A 21407-nucleotide genomic window follows, 5' to 3' on the forward strand; every position below is an offset into this window, starting at 1 on the left:
TTTCAAGATCACGAAAACGAGATCAGTGATCGGGGTCTACGTGACGATACAGAATGTTAAATTACAGAAAACACAAATATCGGAAGGCAAAGATCGAAAATCGAAAGATCTTAAGTCGAAAGATCACAAAAAAAATGGTGCATGGTAAACGGTACATACTCACTTAATTTGCGCGAGCAGGATACAACAGGAACAAGAGGAACATGCTTTTCCTCCCGTATTCTGCGCGCGCACATTAATACGGGAGGAAAAGCCTGTTCCTCTTGTTCCTGTTGTACCCTGCTCGCGTAAATTAAGTGAGTATGTACCGTTTACCATGCACCCTTTTTTCGATCTTTCGACTTAAGATCTTTTATTATCTTCTGTAATTTAACATTTTGTCTCGTCACGGAGACCGCGTAAATATATAGACAATGATCAATAGCTATTATGTAGCCAAAGATGTATTTATAAATAATATAAAAAGCATTTAAATATGAAATGAAAAACTTACCTACGTATATGTAATAATCCTTTTTCGTTAACATTTTATCCAGACTTTTCCAGCTTCAAATTCGGGAGCCACTTAAATATCTATATATGTCCATTATCAAAATTTTAACCACAGTAATTTCGAATCGTACAAAACAATATAAATATATTATATAACGACCGCACAAACGTCACACGACGTGTTAATTGAACATAAATATTCGAAACAGTCGAGGAAAATTAATAAAAGTGCAAGGAACCCGCATAACGGTCAAAAGGAAATTACGTGTGTTGTGTTATTTTTTTTCTCCAGTAGCGTGCGGCCCAACACCGGTCGAATTCGAGTTTTGCCTTGTTTTTTTGTTCTTCTTCTTCTTCTTTCCTTTACACTCGTATCGATGTCTCTGCGCCAATATAAGTTAGGATCAACTATTTGCACAATCCACAATTGAACGATCGCTCGGACGCGCCACTTTGCCAAACACCTGTTTCGTTATGATGGGTGCGAATTGTGATTTCGCGTAACGCAGCCTCACGAGACGACGTGTCGACGACATTATACCCCCCTGTGATCTGTGCCATACTCTCCTAATTTTGTGATAATTATTTTGTGATTTTTTTAAGGTAGTATGATTTTTTTCTCTCTATTACTTATTCACTAATTCCCAGCTGCGACTCGTTAAAATTCACCGACATTTGATGATAGTTTATTTGCATAATCGCCCGAATGCGTGTAATTTCAAACGTGTATTTAACATGGAATGCCGAAGAATATCACGTACGCATTTTTCGGTGATTATAAAATCGATTCGCTGTACCGTTCGTGAAGATTCGGAATCGTTTGATAAATTTGTTTACATTAAATCGAGTTCTAAGTTTCGGGTCTTCGTGGCAATTTAACGGTATAATGATACATATTTGCAGTTTTGGTCAATGAGACGAGTCCAATTGAAAGTTTCTTGACATTCATAACTTGTACTAAAACATATCAAAACGATATATTTTTGTTGGTCATAATGATTCATTTTTATATTACACAAAAAATATTAATAAAATTGTGGATGTCAAAGCAATGCTTTGATTGATTTCATTTAACAAAACTATGAGTACAATCAAATCTGTATTTTTTTAACAAATTCATAACTTTCCATGTTTTATTTATTATATATAAAAAGCTAATATAAAGGTCTGTCTTTCAATGTTTAACAGTCAATATGATTATTTATAATTTGATTCATTTTATTTAAGCATTTGAAATTTTATCAAAAAATGCCATGGAAACAGTTTTATATACATACAAATGTAGATTTTAATAATTATATAATTATGACATAATTCTTTAAAAAAGAGATTTTATTTTATTACATTAAATAAAATAAAATCTCTTTTTTAAAGAATTATGATTTGTACCGAATAATAATTAAATTTAATTTTGAATAATAATTAGTAATAAATGAAGGCTTTCATCTATCAATTACAATTATTATATTGTTGTGTATTTATTTCGTATTAAACAGTATCAAAATTAAAATAATAATATGTTAGTCCTTTTGATGCTTATTTTGATTTAAATATTATTTTTATTGGCTATTATATTATACATTTTTTTATAAATGGGTTTTCTTTTCAAATGAATGCAATTAAATCGATCTTCCAAAAACAAATACAAATCAAAGATGCAGATTAAATGCCATTTTTAAATTAGGAATTAAAACAAAATGTCTCTTACAAATCGACGATCAATCTAATATATGTATATATACATATGTACATTAAAATCAGTAATACATAAATCATTTAAGCGAATTTCTTAAAAAATTAGAATTTTTGACAAATTTAATAAATAAAATTCCATAATTCCACACGAAGGCTGCGGCCTTACGTCTAATATTTTCAGACAATAGAATTTTTTAATAATTTTCTGTCTTAATATGTCAGTGCAACATTACAGATCCTTGACATATCCTAACCAATAGAATTGAATTAACGAATTTAATTTTCTTTCAAATCGAACGCATCCAAATTGTGATAATAGCAGAAAACGAGTTAATTTCAACGCACACAAAGCTCACAATAAAACGGCCGACATCAAATTTATAAAACGAAAAAGTCGTTGCACATATCTGCACCGAAAATCAACCAGTCTCTATGTGAACTGTAGTAAAAAAAAAATAGAATTAAAAAAAAAATCAAACGCTTATACGTTAAGTGCTGCTAATATACAAAGAACGCTTTCCTTGTTTACACAAAATCTAGCTCTCTTGCCTTTTTGTGTTTCGTTCTGCTTCCTTTTCGAGAAGCGTGACAATCGCTCATTTATCGGCTAATTTTCCGACACACTTTTTGTGTTTAAAATATGCACAAATTATCTGCCACATTAGGCGGCACGATAATCGTAAATAATACGCAAAATCGTATGCATCTCGTTGCCTATAATGATATGCGAGCATCGAAAATCTCAATCTAAAATTTAAATAGCGACCTCGAAACTCACCGGGAGACATTAAAAATAAAAAATAAATAAAAATTACGACAGCTTAAAATATTGACGCATTGTCTTATTTTCGTTTAGAGGCGATTTTCCCGCGTGAATCGAATGTGTTTTTCCCGATTCGAATGATGCTATAATATTTGACGCCTACGATACATTAATTTTTATAATATGAAGGTTGCAAGACGGTAGGCAATTTTTTTAAACGTCTCAATGACCGATGACCCGTCGATATCGAAAAGTGAAAAAAAAATATCTTTCAATACGAAATTAATATGAAAAGTGGACATAAATCTTTCGCCTTTGACGAACGGTACGTTTTGAATGAATAATTTAGACCAGCTGTTCTAATCCGAAATTAATAATACCCGACAAAGATATATTTAGATTGAAAAATACAAATCAAAACATTATTTATGACCTTCCTGTGATCCTAACATTGTTTATTTTCGTCTGTTTTTGTCAAACTTTTACGAGGAACTACATATTTACTGAATGGTTTAGTGAATCTCAATGCAATGCAACACAAGCAATGTTTAATGAAGAGCTTTTTACTGAACAGTTTACTGAATCTCTGAAAGGTGGTATTAAGCCAATCCAACCCAATTTATTACGTCCTTTTCAAAACTGAATATAATATTCATTTCCATATAACAATCCGTTCCAATAAAGTCAAAAAATCCACTCGAATTTAAATGAATATTTAGTATCAAATAAAATTTTAAATAATAACCGTAAAATAATTCATGTATTGAAAATTTTAATTTCATTAAATTAATTCCAATCACATGTTCAAACAATTTGTATATTTATGTAGTCACGGCCAGATTGAAATAACAGCAACTAATTAAATAACAAAAATTTTAGTGAGTGTTAAAATAAATAATAACAAAAAAATCGACCTTTTTACCAAACGTTATATTAGACAGCTTCCTATACTTACTCATTTTATGATTCAAAAATTCTTAACGCATCGAAAATTACAGTAACTGTAAAAAACTTCCCAAACTTTCTTATAAATGTTTTACGTAATGCGAAGAGGGATTGGCATGAAAGAAATATTGATGGTGCAAAAAAAGATCCCACAAAAATGTGGCGAATAATTAAAACTTTGATTTCCGGGGGAAAAAATGTTTCTTTGAATGAATTAGAAGTCGAGGGAGTAGTATATAATGATAAAGAGGATATGGTTGAAAGATTGAATGAGTTTTACATCAATAGTGTGAATGATATAGTTAATTCAATACAAACAAGGCATAATAGTGTGAATGATGATATTAATTTGGGTTTAAATAAGTTTGAAAGGTTTAAATTAGTGGAAATGGAGGGATTAAATGGTGTATTGAAGGGCATGAAATCAGTTTCTAGTATGGATGGATTGACTCTAGATATTTTAATCAACACTTGGGACATGGTTGGACCTCAGTTACTGAAATTAATAAATGAATCGTTAGAAGTGGGATCCGTCCCGGATGCATGGAAGGTGTCTACTATTGTACCGGTACCAAAGGTTACGGGCACACATAAAGCCAGTGAAATGAGGCCCATCAATATGTTACCAATTGTTGAGAAGATGCTGGAGGAAATCGTTATGATTCAATTGAAAGAGTTCATTAGTATAAATGATTGTTTGGTTGTGGAACAGTCTGGATTTAGAGTGAAACATTCAACAGAAACCGCTATCCAATTGGTGGTTTCTGATTGGATGGAGACGATGGATGAATCTAGCATGGTTGTTGGAGCAGTTTTTCTAGATTTTAAGCGAGCGTTCGAGACAGTAGATAGGAATATTTTATTACAAAAATTATATAAGTTAGGAATAAATGGTATAGTATTAAAGTGGCTTCAATCATACTTAAATAATAGAAGGCAAAGAGTAAAAATTGATAAGGTGTTATCCTCTGAATTTGTAACACCTCATGGAGTGCCGCAAGGGTCCAAATTGGGACCCTTATTATTTATATTATATATAAACGATATTGTTAAGGTAATTAAGATGTGTAAAATACATTTGTTTGCAGATGATACATTGATATATATAATTGGAAAGAATGTTGATGTAATGTCTGAGATTTTAAATATAGAATTAAATTATGTGAATGACTGGTTGTGTGAAAATAAATTAAAGTTGAATGTGAATAAAACAAAAATGATGTGGTTGAATGGTAAAAATAAAAATATATTGAATGAAATTAGAATTGATGATAAGTTAATTGAAAAAGTTGAAAATATAAAATACTTAGGTGTATACATAGATTCAGGACTAAATTTTAAAATGCACGCTGACTATATAATAAAAAAAATGGCTAGAAAAGTTGGTGTATTATGTAGATTAAGAAATATTTTAAGTAAAAAAAGTAAAATTTTAGTGTTTAATTCAATTGTCTTGCCACATGTGGTTTATTGTGCCACTGTGCTTAATTTGTTTAGTGGCCAAGATTTAGAAAAAATGCAAAAAATACAGAATAAAGCTATGAGAGCTATTTTGAATGTGAGTAGATTTAAGAGTATTGGAAGTATGTTAGATGAATTAGGATGGATGAGTATTAGAATTAGTCTAAATATTAGTACATTGTCTTTTGTTTATAAGTTAGATCATAAGTTATTACCTAAGTATTTTGATGATTATATAATAAGGAATAGAGATAAACATAGTTTTTATACTAGAAATAAGGACAAACTAGTTGTAAGTAGAGTAAGAAAGAATAAGACGGCTGGGGGTGTTTTTCACAGGGGTGTGCTCATGTATAATGCCCTCCCTGAGTGCGTCAGGTCTGCTAAAAACATGGATGCATTCCTGCGAGGTGCGAAGAGACACCTCTGTGAGGGACAGTACATATAAGTTAATTATAAATTTTAGAGTTAAGTATAATAATTAAGATGTATTTTTTTTTTTTTTTAAATTAGCTTGATAGCTAAAATATATATAAATAAATAAATAAATAAATAAAAATAAATAAAATAAAAAATAAATTCATCCCAAACTCAATCTGAAAGCATTTTTGTCAAATTTTAATAATTATAATGAAATTTAGTAGTCATTTATATAATATTAACCATTTGAAAATATAAGCAAACATTTTTCAATAGTAATATTTATAAAAATCAGTTCAAGAGGTACGCGATACAAAAAAATTCGGATGTGACCAACCCATGACTTTATCTATAATTAACTGTACAGACACATTCACACATACCGGCAGCATTATGAAATACTAATAGCTATGACAGCATTTTCGATACAAATTGAGCGCAAATGTATGGAATCTTGCACAAGACAAAAGTTCTACTTCCGGTTGTCGGATTTTGTTCAATTTTTTTTTATTACTTAAAATCACTATCAGTATTATACACAATACATATCAAGAAGATTAAAATAATTTAAATGGTCAAAATAAAATAAGGAAACATTGTTTTAAAAAAAAATACTACTTCCGGCTTACGAATTCTGACCAAAACCTTATCAGCTCTAAGTTAGCACATAAAGTATACAAATATAAAGTTTCAAATTGATACGTTTAGAGGTGTGGACAGAGTAGTGGCGACAACATTTTTGACCTTTCTAAGAGGAAAAATCCCACTTCCGGTTTATAAAATTTAATCATTTTTTTTTTATTTTCATCACATTGATACAAGAATTATACTTGAATTTTTTCGTGACGAGCATACATGTTAAAGGGGTCGAAAAAAATAGTGGAAGAAAAGGTCAGAAGCTACTAATGTGAAAAAATTTTAAACGGTCACATTTTTTAAATGCAAAATGTAATCAACAATAAATAAAATTTAAAAAAAAAATGCTTCGAAAACTAACGCCAAGTACATACATACATACAAAATGTATAATAAATAAACACATACGATTGAGAAATACAAAAAAAAATCGTTCCTCTAATCTTTTTCAAGGAAACGTCAAACGACAGACGCGAAAATATTACTCATCGTTAAAAATTTTTCACCGCAAATTAAAGGCTCAAAACTCAATTTTCCTATGCTAATTCTTTCAAATTTAATTGTATAATTAGAAACGCACATCAATAATTCATCACCACGATAATCGATTTCATTCCATCCGCGCTGATTTGATTTATGCTACAATCGGAATAAAAAAAAAGATCAATCGCCGCATCTTTCGACGCTTCGTTAAGATAACGAAAACGAACACACATGCATATATTACACATATATAACATAATAGTAATAATAACCCGCTAACTTACATACAAGATGTTGCAATAAAACGTGATTATGCCACAATATTAGTATGTCGTTAATTTATTAGACATATTATACATACAAACATGTCCTTGTTTCGTGCAATCGTGAACATTCGACGAATGCATATCACCATAAATTAAACATTTTAATTATTGATACACATACATACAATACAAACATATATACATATATAATATGAATCATCTTCAACAATTTTTCAATATAATTAATGTTTTCCTATTATCATACACATTTGATGAACGTCAATTTGCATACGAATACAAAACGATGTACTAAAATACACATTAAAATATTCAAGTCGTTAACATTGAACCCTTTATCGCTTGTGAATGTGATTTATTGAAATCGTGTATGTACTTGGAACCTTATTTTCTCTCTCGCTGTATACCTACATATATACAAAGTGTACATACGTATATATTTTTAATAAATTACAAAAAGGAAGGACTACTACATTCATTAGCGCAAACATTCGAGAATTATTCAATATTTATCCTTAATTTATTCTGATGTTTTCCTAATTTAGACTTATTGATTACACGCATAAAGGGAAATTTATAGTCAACACTTACTACTAAAACCAAAAACTAAAATAAAAATAAATAAAATACGGATATAGCAAAATCTCATTCGAAGTTCAAAATGTTCTCACAATCTGCGATCGATCGGTCCATAAAAATATCGCCTTTAAATTTACACCATCAATAATAATCACCGAAACCGGCTATTTTTATCTTCCATTGTTTACCTACTTGTAAAGGTTAAACATGTATAATTATAGGTTGAATTTAGTATCGCAAAGGTCCTTTGGTTGTGTTTATGTAAAATGTTTAAGAAAAAAATTACAATATCGAATACGTATACAATGATAAAAAAAATTTTGTTACTTCCTCTTGACCTCAGCTTCTCAAGACAATTATTGGGCAATACTGTCATTGAACCGACAGATGCTGACTGCCACTTCATAGTCAGATGACGAGTCCTTGTCGTCGTAAGGAGAGCTCGCCTAATAAATTCCGTGTTGATATAACGTGTGTGTTTTGATTTAACATTGCGTTTTTCATTAAAAAACATCATTAGTCGTCTACCGGTATTGATTTTTTCAACGTGCCTGATATATAAATATTTGACTTTGAACGACTCTATATATTATGTATATATATACATACATATATCGCTATTCAATGATGCTAACCAATGCATCATTTTTGTTTGATCCGTAAAACATGAAAGCATCAACTTGCCGGAAGAAAATAGATACAAAATTTGAGATCATTTACCTTTGACTATTTATTCAATAACAAGAAATTTTTTTTCCAATTCCATCTATGTATATATATATATATACATATTTTAGAATATTTATATAGCCATCAGTATGGCTCGATGGTTACGTTTATGTTTAACACCGAGAGGTTACCGGGATCGATCCCTTTAATACTGCTGATCAGACATGAATATTTGTGACTCCAAGTCGATCGTTTCGTATCAGAGTTTACCAATTTATCTGGTTTCATCGTTGAAACGGTTCCTCCATCAAATTGGCAAAAATCATTCTACCCGCTATGTCACAAATAACTGATTTCGTGTTCTTCAGCCTTTCGAAATTCAGCGATTTTTGTAATAAAAAGGCTGCAATGTTTGTATGTAATTGTCTAGGAAGGCGCATTGGAGTCTACCTGTTAGGCTTTCCTGGTATATATCTATATATGTAAAAATAAAAAAAATATCTGTTTCTTATTTTTTATTTATTTTATTTTATTGCTACAAATCAATATACACTCGCCATTACAGATTTGCTCCAATGCGACGGGTGTACGTTAACGAAATACAGAATACATAAACAATCAGAAATCAGAAATACAGTAATACATACATATACAATCAGAATATATAGCATATAACAATTAATCAGAAATAATAATCATAGACATCTATGGATTATTTTTTTTTTTAGATTTTTTCTTGTATACAATTTTTATAAATATGTATAATAAATACGAAATTATGTCTATAGAGATATCTATAGATTTCAGATTACTGTGTATAATTATTACAAATTATACACAGGCAGATTTTGTGACAACAGGATTAGATCCAATACCAATTTTCAGGAACCGTTTCAGCAATGATCAGATAAAATTGGCAAACACTGATAGAGAAACGATCGATTTGGAGTCACAAAACCCCCAAATCTAACCAGCAGAATGGCGAGTACTCGAACCTTTGACCTCAGTGGTGCTAAATATATACGCTACCACTAAGCCGAACTGCTGGCTAAATATGGCTTATAATAGACTTTAAACTCAATTTTTTAGAATATAAACCTTCGTGGGATTGAAATCACTGATCATTGTATTAAAATTTAATTTTTTCCCCAAACCTCGGTTTACTGCAATTTCATATGCTTATATTTATGGAAAAGATTTTGTAACCGCAAATTTTTAATTCTTCATAATTTTCTAGCTATAAATAATACTGTGTTTATTATTTTTATCGGGTCTTAAACCGCATCCGATAAATTAAAATAAAAAACAAAATATCTCGCTTATATTTTTTAATACGTACATTGTGTTATTTTATGTACAATTAATACATGAGCTATATTATAAGTAACAAAACACGATATTTAAAAGAAAAATCTTTGGATTCATCACATTTTTCCACCTTTTCCATTTACAAATTTCGCATATCAATCTACATAATATGATTTTATTTTTTTTTATTTATAAATACAATCAAGTATAGATACGTATATAAAAATGGCATCCACAGATATCTTAATTAATTCCATACAAAATATGAGAATAAAAAGATGACAATCGCCAGCATCTTTTTATATATGTAGGTAGAATGAAAAAATTGAAAGATTGGCTTCCTGTCACATAAATAGTTATAAGATTAATTTGAATATCAACACCAAGCAATCATTGTACAAAAAACATTATATACATACATATATGTACATATGTAATATTAATAAAATGCAAACGATGAGAAAACAAGTAGCGAATCTTCCTCATGACACAATTTAATCATTCTAGCGAACGCTTTAATTCGTCGTCGTGTAATTGATTAACATTTAGCGAAAATCATCGTGAAAAACAGTCGTGACACGATGAATGATTAAAACTTATTAACACGGCCATCGGAAACAGCATCAGTACGTATGTATGTATGTATATAGATAGATCCTTTCACTGCACATGACAAAACTATGTATATGTAAATCGCAAGGATTAAACGTGACGATGCATAAATACGAACTTTAACAAAACATTTAAAATTAAATAATAAATTCTTCATGTATTTTTAAATTCATGTTGATTGATTTCATATCATATTCTATTTGCGATAGCAAGTTTTATGTATAAACATACATATAATAGAAGAATGCTTCATTAAATTCGACATTTGCAATAAATTACTTTTTTGTTTGAATTTTATTTGATGATAAAATCATTTATTTTCAACCTTTAATTCATTCACGATAACAGTAATCACCATTACAGTACTCACCATTACCATTACGTGGAAAGGAGGAAGATAGCGGTGATCGGTGATTACTAATACGCCTTCCCTGCAACCCCACTCCTGTCCATTCCCACTCTCCTCATGGTCCATTATCTGATTCGGTTTGGCTTTTTTTAATGCCGCATGTATGGGTCTGGATGCGGAAGCAAACAAATCATAATATCTTAGCAGTCAACACTTATTTATTTAAGGTTAGATTATGTGAGATTAAATTGGGGTTGGTTTTTTTTTATCTAAGGTTATGTTAAATTAGGATTTGTTTTTATTTATTATACCTTTGAAAGACGGAGCGACGAGATCGAGTGTCCCGAACCGGGGTCGAGTAAGACCCCAGTATTTTTTAATCAAAATACAGCTTTTATCAATACAAATGGGTTCAATATATATCTTATTAATCATTTTATACATCAACATAAAAAAATTTCAGTCCTATAGCATGTTTTTGACTATTTTTGTATTAAAAAATAACGACAAGCATCAATATGCAAAAGCACATAGGTAAGGCCAACAGGTGACTGCATGACTCAATAGCCCCGCGCCAAAAGCGACGAAAACAATAGCTTACGAAAATATAGCTGTCTCTTTATCTCGCATTGATTCATCGATCAACAAGAATATGCAAGCGAACAGTCAAAGACATGACTTATCACTACTGCCATTAAATCACACTTTGGAACGTAGAAATGTATAAATGTATTTTTTACGATCTAACCCTTTTCTAAATCATACAAAAGCTATTAAAATATATTTCTTATAGTTCATTCTAGGAATACAAAAAATATAGGGTGTATAGCGTTGAAAACCACATAGTTATTACGAAAAATGTAAAAATTGGGGCACTTTCATACCCCACTTCGGTGAGGGATGGTTAAGATTAGGTTTTTAGGATTGGTAGTGCGTTGTAATTCAAATTCACTGACAATGAGAAGTGAAATTTCAATTCTATTTTACTCACTGGTTGAGTCAGTGAAATTATAATTTCACTGTACAATACAATAGCAGTTTCACTGTAACATACACATACAAATATGTACATACATATGTATAAGCTTTTGTTTAAATTTGAAAGATATGTGATACGGAATCGAAATCTATTTGAATTGTTTTTTTTTTTTGCCTTTCATCTTATTTCATCAAATTTGCTCGCTCAATATTAAGTATAGGATATTCGCATTGTAAATAAACAAATGTGGAACTCAAATGCGGAAATCTTATCAGTATTTTTTTTTCTCTTTATAAATTTGAACGTGCGTGGGTCAAAAATGCGTATAGTACGCGTGTGCTCGAAACCAATTAATTTAATTAAATTCATATTTATGCGGAAAAATCGAATCCTGGTCGACGGCTTCATCCTTTCTCATCAAGGTTGACATCCTGCGGCGATACCAGAAACTGGACGTGTTATAATTTAGCATTATGGGCCACCCGTGTCAAGGACTGTCGCTTTTTGAAAAAAAGTTCCTATCGTAAACAATTTTATACGGCAAAAAAAATCTAAATTTTAAAAATTAAAATCAATCTCATTAAAAATCTTTTGTATAATTTTTTTTATAAAAATAAAAATAATAATACATACATACATTCAAAAACAGAACGCACTCATTTATATGCGCTCGTATAAATTCATCCGCATCGTCCTTCGAATTGTTTTCATATTACATATCGAAAAAAAATGTTTTGTAGTGCAACCATAAAATTTTATACATTGACTGCGACGATAATAATAATTAAAAGATTTTAAAATTCGCTATTATAATACACAAATTGACATTTGAATTTTTATTACGCATCTTGTTCGCATGCCTGACATTTTGACCTTTTTCTTTATATCAACATTTCCTATTCAAAATCAACGCTCATAAGATAAACTTTTTTGATTACAAAAAGTTAAATTAAACCTCCTTTCAATAATTTGATCATAAACTTTTTATTATTATCCAAATTCCAAATCATATTTTAAAATTACCGAAACCAAAGTGGATTCGACCACTATGCATAAATATAGAACACCCTAGCTTTGACTTTCTTACTAAAAATAAAATAACAGAATTGCTGTATTACAAAAATTCTTCTATAAAATTTCCATTGTGAACATCATTAGAATATTAACAATACTTCCTATTAACACGGAACTTCATTTGATTTTTGACTTTTAAATGCTTTTTATTATTACTAAATCATGTTCACAATACATCTTATATCTATTTTAATAGCTACCGATCTACTGATCATTTTCTATTTTACAATTTTAATTTCATTTCACTAGTAATCATAGTATTATATTATTCTAATGTTAATGTACAGCATAATTGGAAAAAGAGCTCAAAAACCTATTTACAATTCTTTCGGTACGTCATTCATTTTTAGCATAGCTTGAAATCAATACAGCGGATAAGTCAACAAATTAACCAAATTACATATTATCATCTCACTCTATTCAACGATATTATTATAATTGCCATGCAGGAGATAATCTCAGATTTATAGCGATTTTAGAGGCGACACTTAACTTCTATTTTGTTCATATGCATACCGGCAAACAAACAGACGAAATGACAGCTTCATCGCGCGCGAAAATTTATTCACAAAAATTTTTATGCGTATATAAAAACACAATTTAAAATCCCAGCCGATGTGATACGACCAGAAATGTTATCATTATCCGTCATTTGCGATATTAATCAAGCATAATTTAGCATCGAATTATGCCTCCGCGTGCACGTATACAATTTTAACGATGCCCGAATGAAAAAAAAAATCAAAAGTCAATCATCGGCGATTAAATGATGTTGAAAATCATTACAGATGTCGAAACTTTTCGTGATATTTATGACCGCCTCATTTCTACTATCGTCGACCTCGGCCAAGAGCAAATACACCGACGAAACTAGACCTTACGAATTTGGCTTCAACATTGATGGACAGCAACACAGACACGAATCAAAAGGTAAATATAATAACAATCACTTATTTATTTTTATCAACAGAAACATACATTGAGATCCAAAATGTTTCTATATATTTATCTATTATATATTAACCAGCAGAATAGACTAGTGTTTAGCATATAATGCTTTGAACAACGTGGTCACGAGTTCAAATCTCACTGGTTTCTGCTGGCCAGAACTAGGATTTGTGACTCCAGGTCGATCGTTTCCTATCAGAGTTTGCCAATTTGTCTGATTTTCATAGAAACGGTTCCAACAAATTGACAACCTTATCCATTTTCTCGCAAATCTCGAGTTTTCGTCAATCTTTAATTTCGATGAATTTTGTAAAATGCTGCAGATTTGCAAATTTGACCATAAATGCCCCAGTGGATGTTAATTAGCAGAATTTCATTGAATTGCTTGAAAATTCTGCAAAGATACAAATTTGACCACACATAGATGTCTCCGTGGTAACTTTGTGTAATGCTAATAATACGTGTATGAAATGTACAATGTTTCTGGCCAGGAAGGCGCATTGGGGTTACCTGTAAGACTTTTTGGTTTAAATTAAAAAATATATATTTATATATATATTAGGTATATTAGCCCCGACTATAGGTATCACGACAGCTTGCCTAAAAGATCAAACTTTTGTACATATGTAAGTACTAAATATCATCATTAAACATAATGATTACGCACAAAACTTGTGTGGAAAACACTGCGACAACCCCCGCCACTCAACTCTTCCACTGCGGAATCCTTTATAGCAGTTCCGTCATATGTATATGCTCCTCTTCCCAATTTATAGATCAAAACTAAAAAGTCGACTGCAGTTGGCCTCAATATTACATCGTCATCGTCTTCGACTAGTCTTGCAAATATTCCATCGATGAAGTTTTTGATCTTTAAACATTGCTACATTCAGGGGCGGTTCGTGACTTTAAAAACAGGTGGGACACAAGGAGGCTAGAGCCCCCCCCCCCTGCATATATTTTTTCCAAAACAAATAAACTTTTTTTAAATTAGCATTTTATGCAAAGAAAGTTACTTTTTTTCAACAAATTATCGACCTCATTCATTATGTGCCTTGAAAAAGCAAAAATGTGTTGAAATGTCGAAAAACGTTGATGGTGTATTTTCCAAATCGTATAGAGAATGTAGACTACCGGGGCTGGCGTATTCTTCCCTAAATAGACCTTTTCGCAGCCAACTAAAAGCGACCTTCTATATATGGCAATACGGATCTTTTTTCTCTGCTTCGATTGACTATCTACACTCTACACACAGTACCACTCGCAAGTGCCAGAGTAGCGGGTTATTTGAAGCTGGCGACCACGGGACCACGGCAGATGAGCAACCGATCCTGCTAAACGCGTGGTGAGCGGGACAAACAAACATTTGAGACACCAACACTATACAAAAACGATTTTCTTGTTTGGTTAGCAGAAATATGTGTGGGGCAGTGCCCTTAAAAACGAGCCGCCACTGCCTGCGTTGTAGTTTTTAGTATTTATGTACAAGTTCGACCATAGTTGTCGCCATGGGGCAACCTGTCATGGCACCTATGATTAATATATAGAATATACAACAAAATTTATAACAACAATAACAATCATTGCCTATGTTTCAGATGAAAATGGAATCATCATGGGAGAGTTTGGCTTCATAACAGCGGATGGAGTGTACCACGTGACAGTGTATGCCACGGATGCAGACGGAAACTTCAAAATCATTTCGATGAAAAACATTCGCGTCGGAGCCAGTAATTATATTTTTAAATTAAAAACAATTTAAAATTAACATACATACATATTAGTATATATGTACGTACATATATACTCGTATGTTTACTTGTAAGCGTCTCGAGTCGGTGCATTTCAAAAGCCACACCGATATCCAATATAATATACCACAAAATATAATACACAGCTTCAGAATTGATAAGCAAATATGCTTTACCTTGATTTAACTCATCTCACACTCTTGAATTTAATTTATTTCGACTTCCGTATAATAATAACCACGTTTCACTTAGATTCGAACATTATATTATACATATTATCGATAATCCGACGAAAATAGATACCCACCACGTATTATATTTACATACACGGATTTCATTGCGAGATATGTATACATATTATATCAAAGACGACACGCTTTCAATTCGATTCGAATTCCTAAGCCTTATCTAAATATGTATTATATGTATGTATGTAAGTGCTTCTATAGTTTGTTAGCTTCTACCATGTAACGATGATTTTTAAATGCTTTTTATTATTACTAAATTATGTTCACGACACATCTTATATCTATTTTAAAAGATACTGATCTACTGATCATTTTCTATTTTACAATTTTAATTTAATTTGTTTAGTAATCATAGTATTATATTATTCTAATGTTGATGTACAGCATAATAGGAAAAAGGGCTCAAAAACCTATTTACAATTCTTATAAATACTCATAATACATCTAATACACAATATTAATTAATGACTCTCTAAAGTCAATGACCTAAAGCAAATTGTGTTTAAGTAATCTGTTTGTTATACCTGAAGGATACAGACATTTTGTTGTAATCACCGAGACTCTTTACAAGTGTGTTAGTATGGTTATTAGTGATTCTGTCATAGAATCTTCTGGTAAGTTTGTTAGTAATGTCTGTAAATATCTGAGTATTATTTATGGCATGCCGTTTTTTCAAGTTTGTATATATGGGTGTGTCAAAATGATCAAAATTAAAGTTCAATTAATTATCTAGCACCTATAGATTATAGCTCGTAGTCTATCATAGCGACTCTAACTACGATGGACTTCGTAGTCGGATACCCTATGAAAGATTTGTTAGAAAGACTTTCACCCAGTCAATTCTATAAGCGTTTAATATGTACATATGTACATACATATGTAGATGATATTGATTTTAGTATTGAGCACGCGACAAACCTTCCTAACCGTGCGAGATTAATTTTCGCACAAATCTTACGCAAACATGGTATTGTAATGCCATTTTCGTCGTCGGGCAAATTGAGACATTGCAAAAAATCAAATATTTGACTTGTAGGCCGAAAATTCAAACGTCAAACAGGACCAGTCGAATCGTCATCGAAACGGATTCTCTCCGGTGACATTTTTCGGTACCTAGAATTGACGTTTCGCAACACTCTGTTATTTTTTCAATGCCAAGTCGAAATGTCATCGGACTTGAGGTCTCCTCTCATCGTATATACATACATACATACATACAATATCTATCAGCAATATTTGAGTAAAATTTTCACGGACAATCGATCTTGTTGCAATCGTCCACTCTGCCATTACCAAATTTCACCGTTTCGTAATCACTATTGATGAATTTGTATCTATAAAAGGCGGCACCAAACGAAACGGTGTCAAATGGCTCATTTCGAACGCCACTCGATCATCTTAATTGCATCCGATGACATTCTAAAACCCATCGATGAATGAGACACTTGCAAAATTCATCGCAACCAAATAAATCACCTTTTTTCACCACATCGCATACGATTTATGTACAATATAAAAATCAAATCGTCTTTTTTTCGCACCTGCGATATGTATTTTACCGAATGCAAATCGCCAAAGCGACGAAACTACTATCGTTCTAAATTTAGTTTAAATCGCGAAGATCAAGTTCAAAGCTTGACTCGAAACAAAAAGAAACTTTATTGCATAACGCTCGTAAATTTCAAACAAACTCGTTCATTCACCGTGTTGGTTCAAGGTTTGACTAATATTTTCCGTTGAAATAGAATACATACAGTGTACTACATATATATATATATATATATATATATATATATATATATATATATATATATATATATATATATATATATATATATATATTATCCGGGTGCTGATTATCCGGTTTGTGGATTATCCGTGCTTGAAATAAATTCAATTTTTTTGTAAATTTCATTATTCTTGAATGAGATTACGTAATAATGAGTAGTTTTGGAGCATTGGTTGATCAGTGAGATTTTTTCGTTAGATACGTATGTTCAGTTATTTATTTGATTACTTTTTGCATTAAATTATAATCTCTTACAAACACGACAACATTTTACATCTATCCTGCAAAAATGCAGAAGGTCTATGTAACAAAAAGCGGAAGAAAAACTTACGTGAAAGATTCGAAAATGGGAAATCAAGGCTAACATTAAACTGTTCGAGATATATATATATATATATATATATATATATATATATATATATATATATATATATATATATATATATATATATATATATATATATATATATATATATATATATATATATATATATATATATATATATATATATATATATATATAGTAAAACAAGAAAAATAAAGTTAGAAACGTTCACAAGAGATTGTGATACTACTGCATGTCCTTCCAAACGAAATAGTACGAAATTGTCATCACACGAAGATTTGAATTCTGATTTAGAACAGCGAAACACTTTGATAATTTAAGGTGACTGAAATAAAAAATCTTCCTGTTGATTATTATAAACAAAAAGGAACATGAAATGATAGAGAGACCTTTGAAAATTGGCTCAAAACTAAATGAATTCCTGAAATGAGAGATTTTTTACATAGTAAAGGGTTGCCACTGGAAGCAATATTGTTTATAGATACATAATGCCCCTTCTCATCCGAATAAAACTGTATTAAAATTAGCGTTTTGGATGCTATTCAGAGAATAGCAAAATCTTGATCGAAATCTTTACTTATTAAAAGTAAAACAATAATAACACTGGTTTGATCATGGAGAAAGATTCTTCCTAACGTGGGAATATGTATGTGAAACATGGTATCCCGAAAAAACCGCGCGGGACAAAATCGCGGGGACAAAATCGCGGGGACAAAATCGCGCAAACCAAAATATCGCGGCGACAAAATTGCGCAACGCATATATGAACTAATATAAGCAAGAAAATAAATACAAAAACAAGTAATACGAATATGAAAAACAGGTCTAATGTATTAGAAAAAGCCGATTAAACATATTTATTATAAAATAAAAATCATTTATTTATTTTGAAAGTGTATTTCGTGAATTCGTGCTTCGAAGTAATTTTAAATTTGGGACATATAATTATGTTTAATACGTCTATTCTTGTTATTCACGTTTCGATAAAGTGTGAATAAATTCAAAAATACACTTTCAAATTTAATAAGCGGTTCTTATTTTATCATTACTGTGTTCCATCGTATTTTTCTTAAACATTAGACCTGTTTTTAATATTTATATTATTTGTTTTCTGTATTTGTTTCCTTGATAGTATTTGTTTATACATATATGCCAGCAGCATAGTTCGGTCGTTAAGCTTCTGCCTAACACCGAGAGGCACCGGGTTCGATCCCATGAGCTGCCTCGATTGAAAAGAATTTTTCTGAGTATAACTGTAGTGCTGCTGGTCAGACCTGGATATTTGTGACTCCAGGTCGATCGTTTCCTATCAGAGTTTGCCAATTTTCTCTGATTTCATTGTTTAAACGGTTCCCGATTAAAAATTGGCTAAAATCCTTCCTACCTATTATATCACCACTATTTGAGTATGATTAATGTACAATAAAATGTATGTACAATTCATAGATGTCTCGTTAATTTGCGAGTTTTCAGTGTCTCGTAATTCAGCGACTTGTATATAAAAAATGTAAGGCCTTCCTGTTATAAAATGTAATAATAAAAATAAATAAATATGCGTTGCGCGATTTTGTCGCCACGCTATATTGTTTCGCGCGACTTTGTCCCGCGCGGTTTTGTGACGACGCCGTGAAATATGCAGATTAATGGAAAATTTAAAATGTTTTGCTAAAAAATTAGAATGCTTTGCTAAAAATTTAAAATTCTAAAATGCGACGAATGGATTGATCGCGATTTGTATGAGTGTCTTGTCACTACAACAATAGAAACGATATCAAAAATCGACAGTTTGGATTATGCGTATTTTTAGATACCTCCTTTACACTTTCACTTACGATTACAATTCAGGAAAATATTTACCTCTTATCCGATCGTTTTCATACTTTGCCATATTGCTAATTTTGGTCATCAATATAATTAAATGGAGCTTCCGCCATTACGATAGAGATAAAATATCGTATAAGAAGCATTTCTGGTCCGAAGATTTTTAATCTCGGTAACAGTTGGTAGTCATTAATTTTATACATAGATGGCGGTAGTAAAAAAAAATATTGGTGTTTTTATTCAAAATAATAATTTTATATATACAAATTATACAAGAGGTATGTTTTTAAAAAACTTTTTTTTATTCCCGTTATTCATTTATCCGGTCCCGTCCTCGCTAGCATAAGCCCGGTTAATCGAGCGTACACTGTAGTTGTATCTAAAATCTATTATAGTAATTTCGAGCAGTGGCAACGACTGCTGCCATTCCCTTAATTAATCTAGACAATGTTTTTAATAATATATCTGTGTCTTTCAGCACCTGAGAAAGCACCTCCGAATGCAACACCTGTCAGCGTATTTACGACGACAACACCAGCTCCTCCACCTCCTCCTCCTCCTCCACCACCACCACCACCACCACCAACACCAGCTCCATTCTCAGGATTTACCACGAGGAAACCACTCCCAGTGGTATCCTGCTCTCATTGCAGCATCCCGGAACCGCCTGCACCACCACCACCCCCGCAACCACCAGCACAACAATACCCTCAACCCCAAACAGAGCTGCAAGTTCCTAACGACCCGTACAACCAACAACAAGCCGACCAGCCGTTCAACCAACAGAACCAATACAACCAGCAGCAGCAGCAGCAACAGTTCGGACAACAGCAACAGCAACAGTTCAATCAGCAACAGGGCTTCAATCAACAACAACAACAACAACAAGGCTTTCCTCAAGATCCCAACGCACCGTCCCAACAGCCCGGTCCATTCGACACGCCCGTCCTGATTTCAGGAAGCGTCCAGAGTGTGGATCCTTCGGCTGTTAACACTCCTCTTCGACCCGGAGAACAATTCGGCCTTCCGGCCGGTGTGACGGAAGAGAACGTGTCGGAGCTTCTGTACCGTTTCAACTACACAATCGGATTCCATGGACATCGAGAGGAGGGTTACAAGAACGGTAACAAAGTCGGCGAGTACTTCATCAACTTCCGGAACGGACTGGCGACCCGCGTCAGCTATGTGGCCAACGAAAATGGCTACTTCCCCAAGATTCAAACGGTTCGGATCAGCGAAATTGAAACCCCTCATCTGGAAACGGAGACGAATCCCGAATTCGGACTCAAAGGATACGAATTCAAGTGGTTCAACGTGCCCAGCTACAATAGATTAAACTGAAGTCGAATCTAACTATTATTATTATATAATATATTTTAGCTATACGATAACATTTATTATTTACTATTCTCAACAAACGTCTTCATATGTACATATGCAATATTATATGTAAGATGAAAGAACATTTGTAAGCCATATACTATGAGTAATTTAATTTATTATTTTTATATTGTACAAAAAATCAATAAAAATCATTAAATAATATCGAATTGCTTATTGATTTATCTATATATGTTCATATTTTTATTGTTACAAATCAATATACACTCGCCATTACAGATTTGCTCCAATGCGACGGGTGTACGTTAACGAAATACAGAATGCATAAACAATCAGAAATCACAAATACAGTAATACATACATATACAATCAGAATATATAGCATATAACAATTAATCAGAAATAATAATCATA

General features: G+C 31.7%; 1 protein-coding gene across 1 annotated transcript; it reads left to right on the plus strand.

Moving 5' to 3' along the window:
* The first annotated feature begins 984 nt into the window (after positions 1–984).
* l(3)mbn (lethal (3) malignant blood neoplasm) lies at positions 985–21168 on the plus strand. Its single transcript, XM_077427065.1, has 4 exons — positions 985–1095; positions 13538–13679; positions 15296–15427; positions 20131–21168. The coding sequence occupies exons 2-4, from the start codon at positions 13538–13540 to the stop codon at positions 20991–20993; spliced, it is 1137 nt and encodes a 378-aa protein (XP_077283191.1). The 5' UTR covers positions 985–1095; the 3' UTR covers positions 20994–21168.
* Positions 21169–21407: the final 239 nt, after the last annotated feature.

This window comes from Arctopsyche grandis, chromosome 1, assembly GCF_051622035.1.
Source record: "Arctopsyche grandis isolate Sample6627 chromosome 1, ASM5162203v2, whole genome shotgun sequence".
NCBI classification, from domain to species: Eukaryota; Metazoa; Arthropoda; class Insecta; order Trichoptera; family Hydropsychidae; genus Arctopsyche; species Arctopsyche grandis.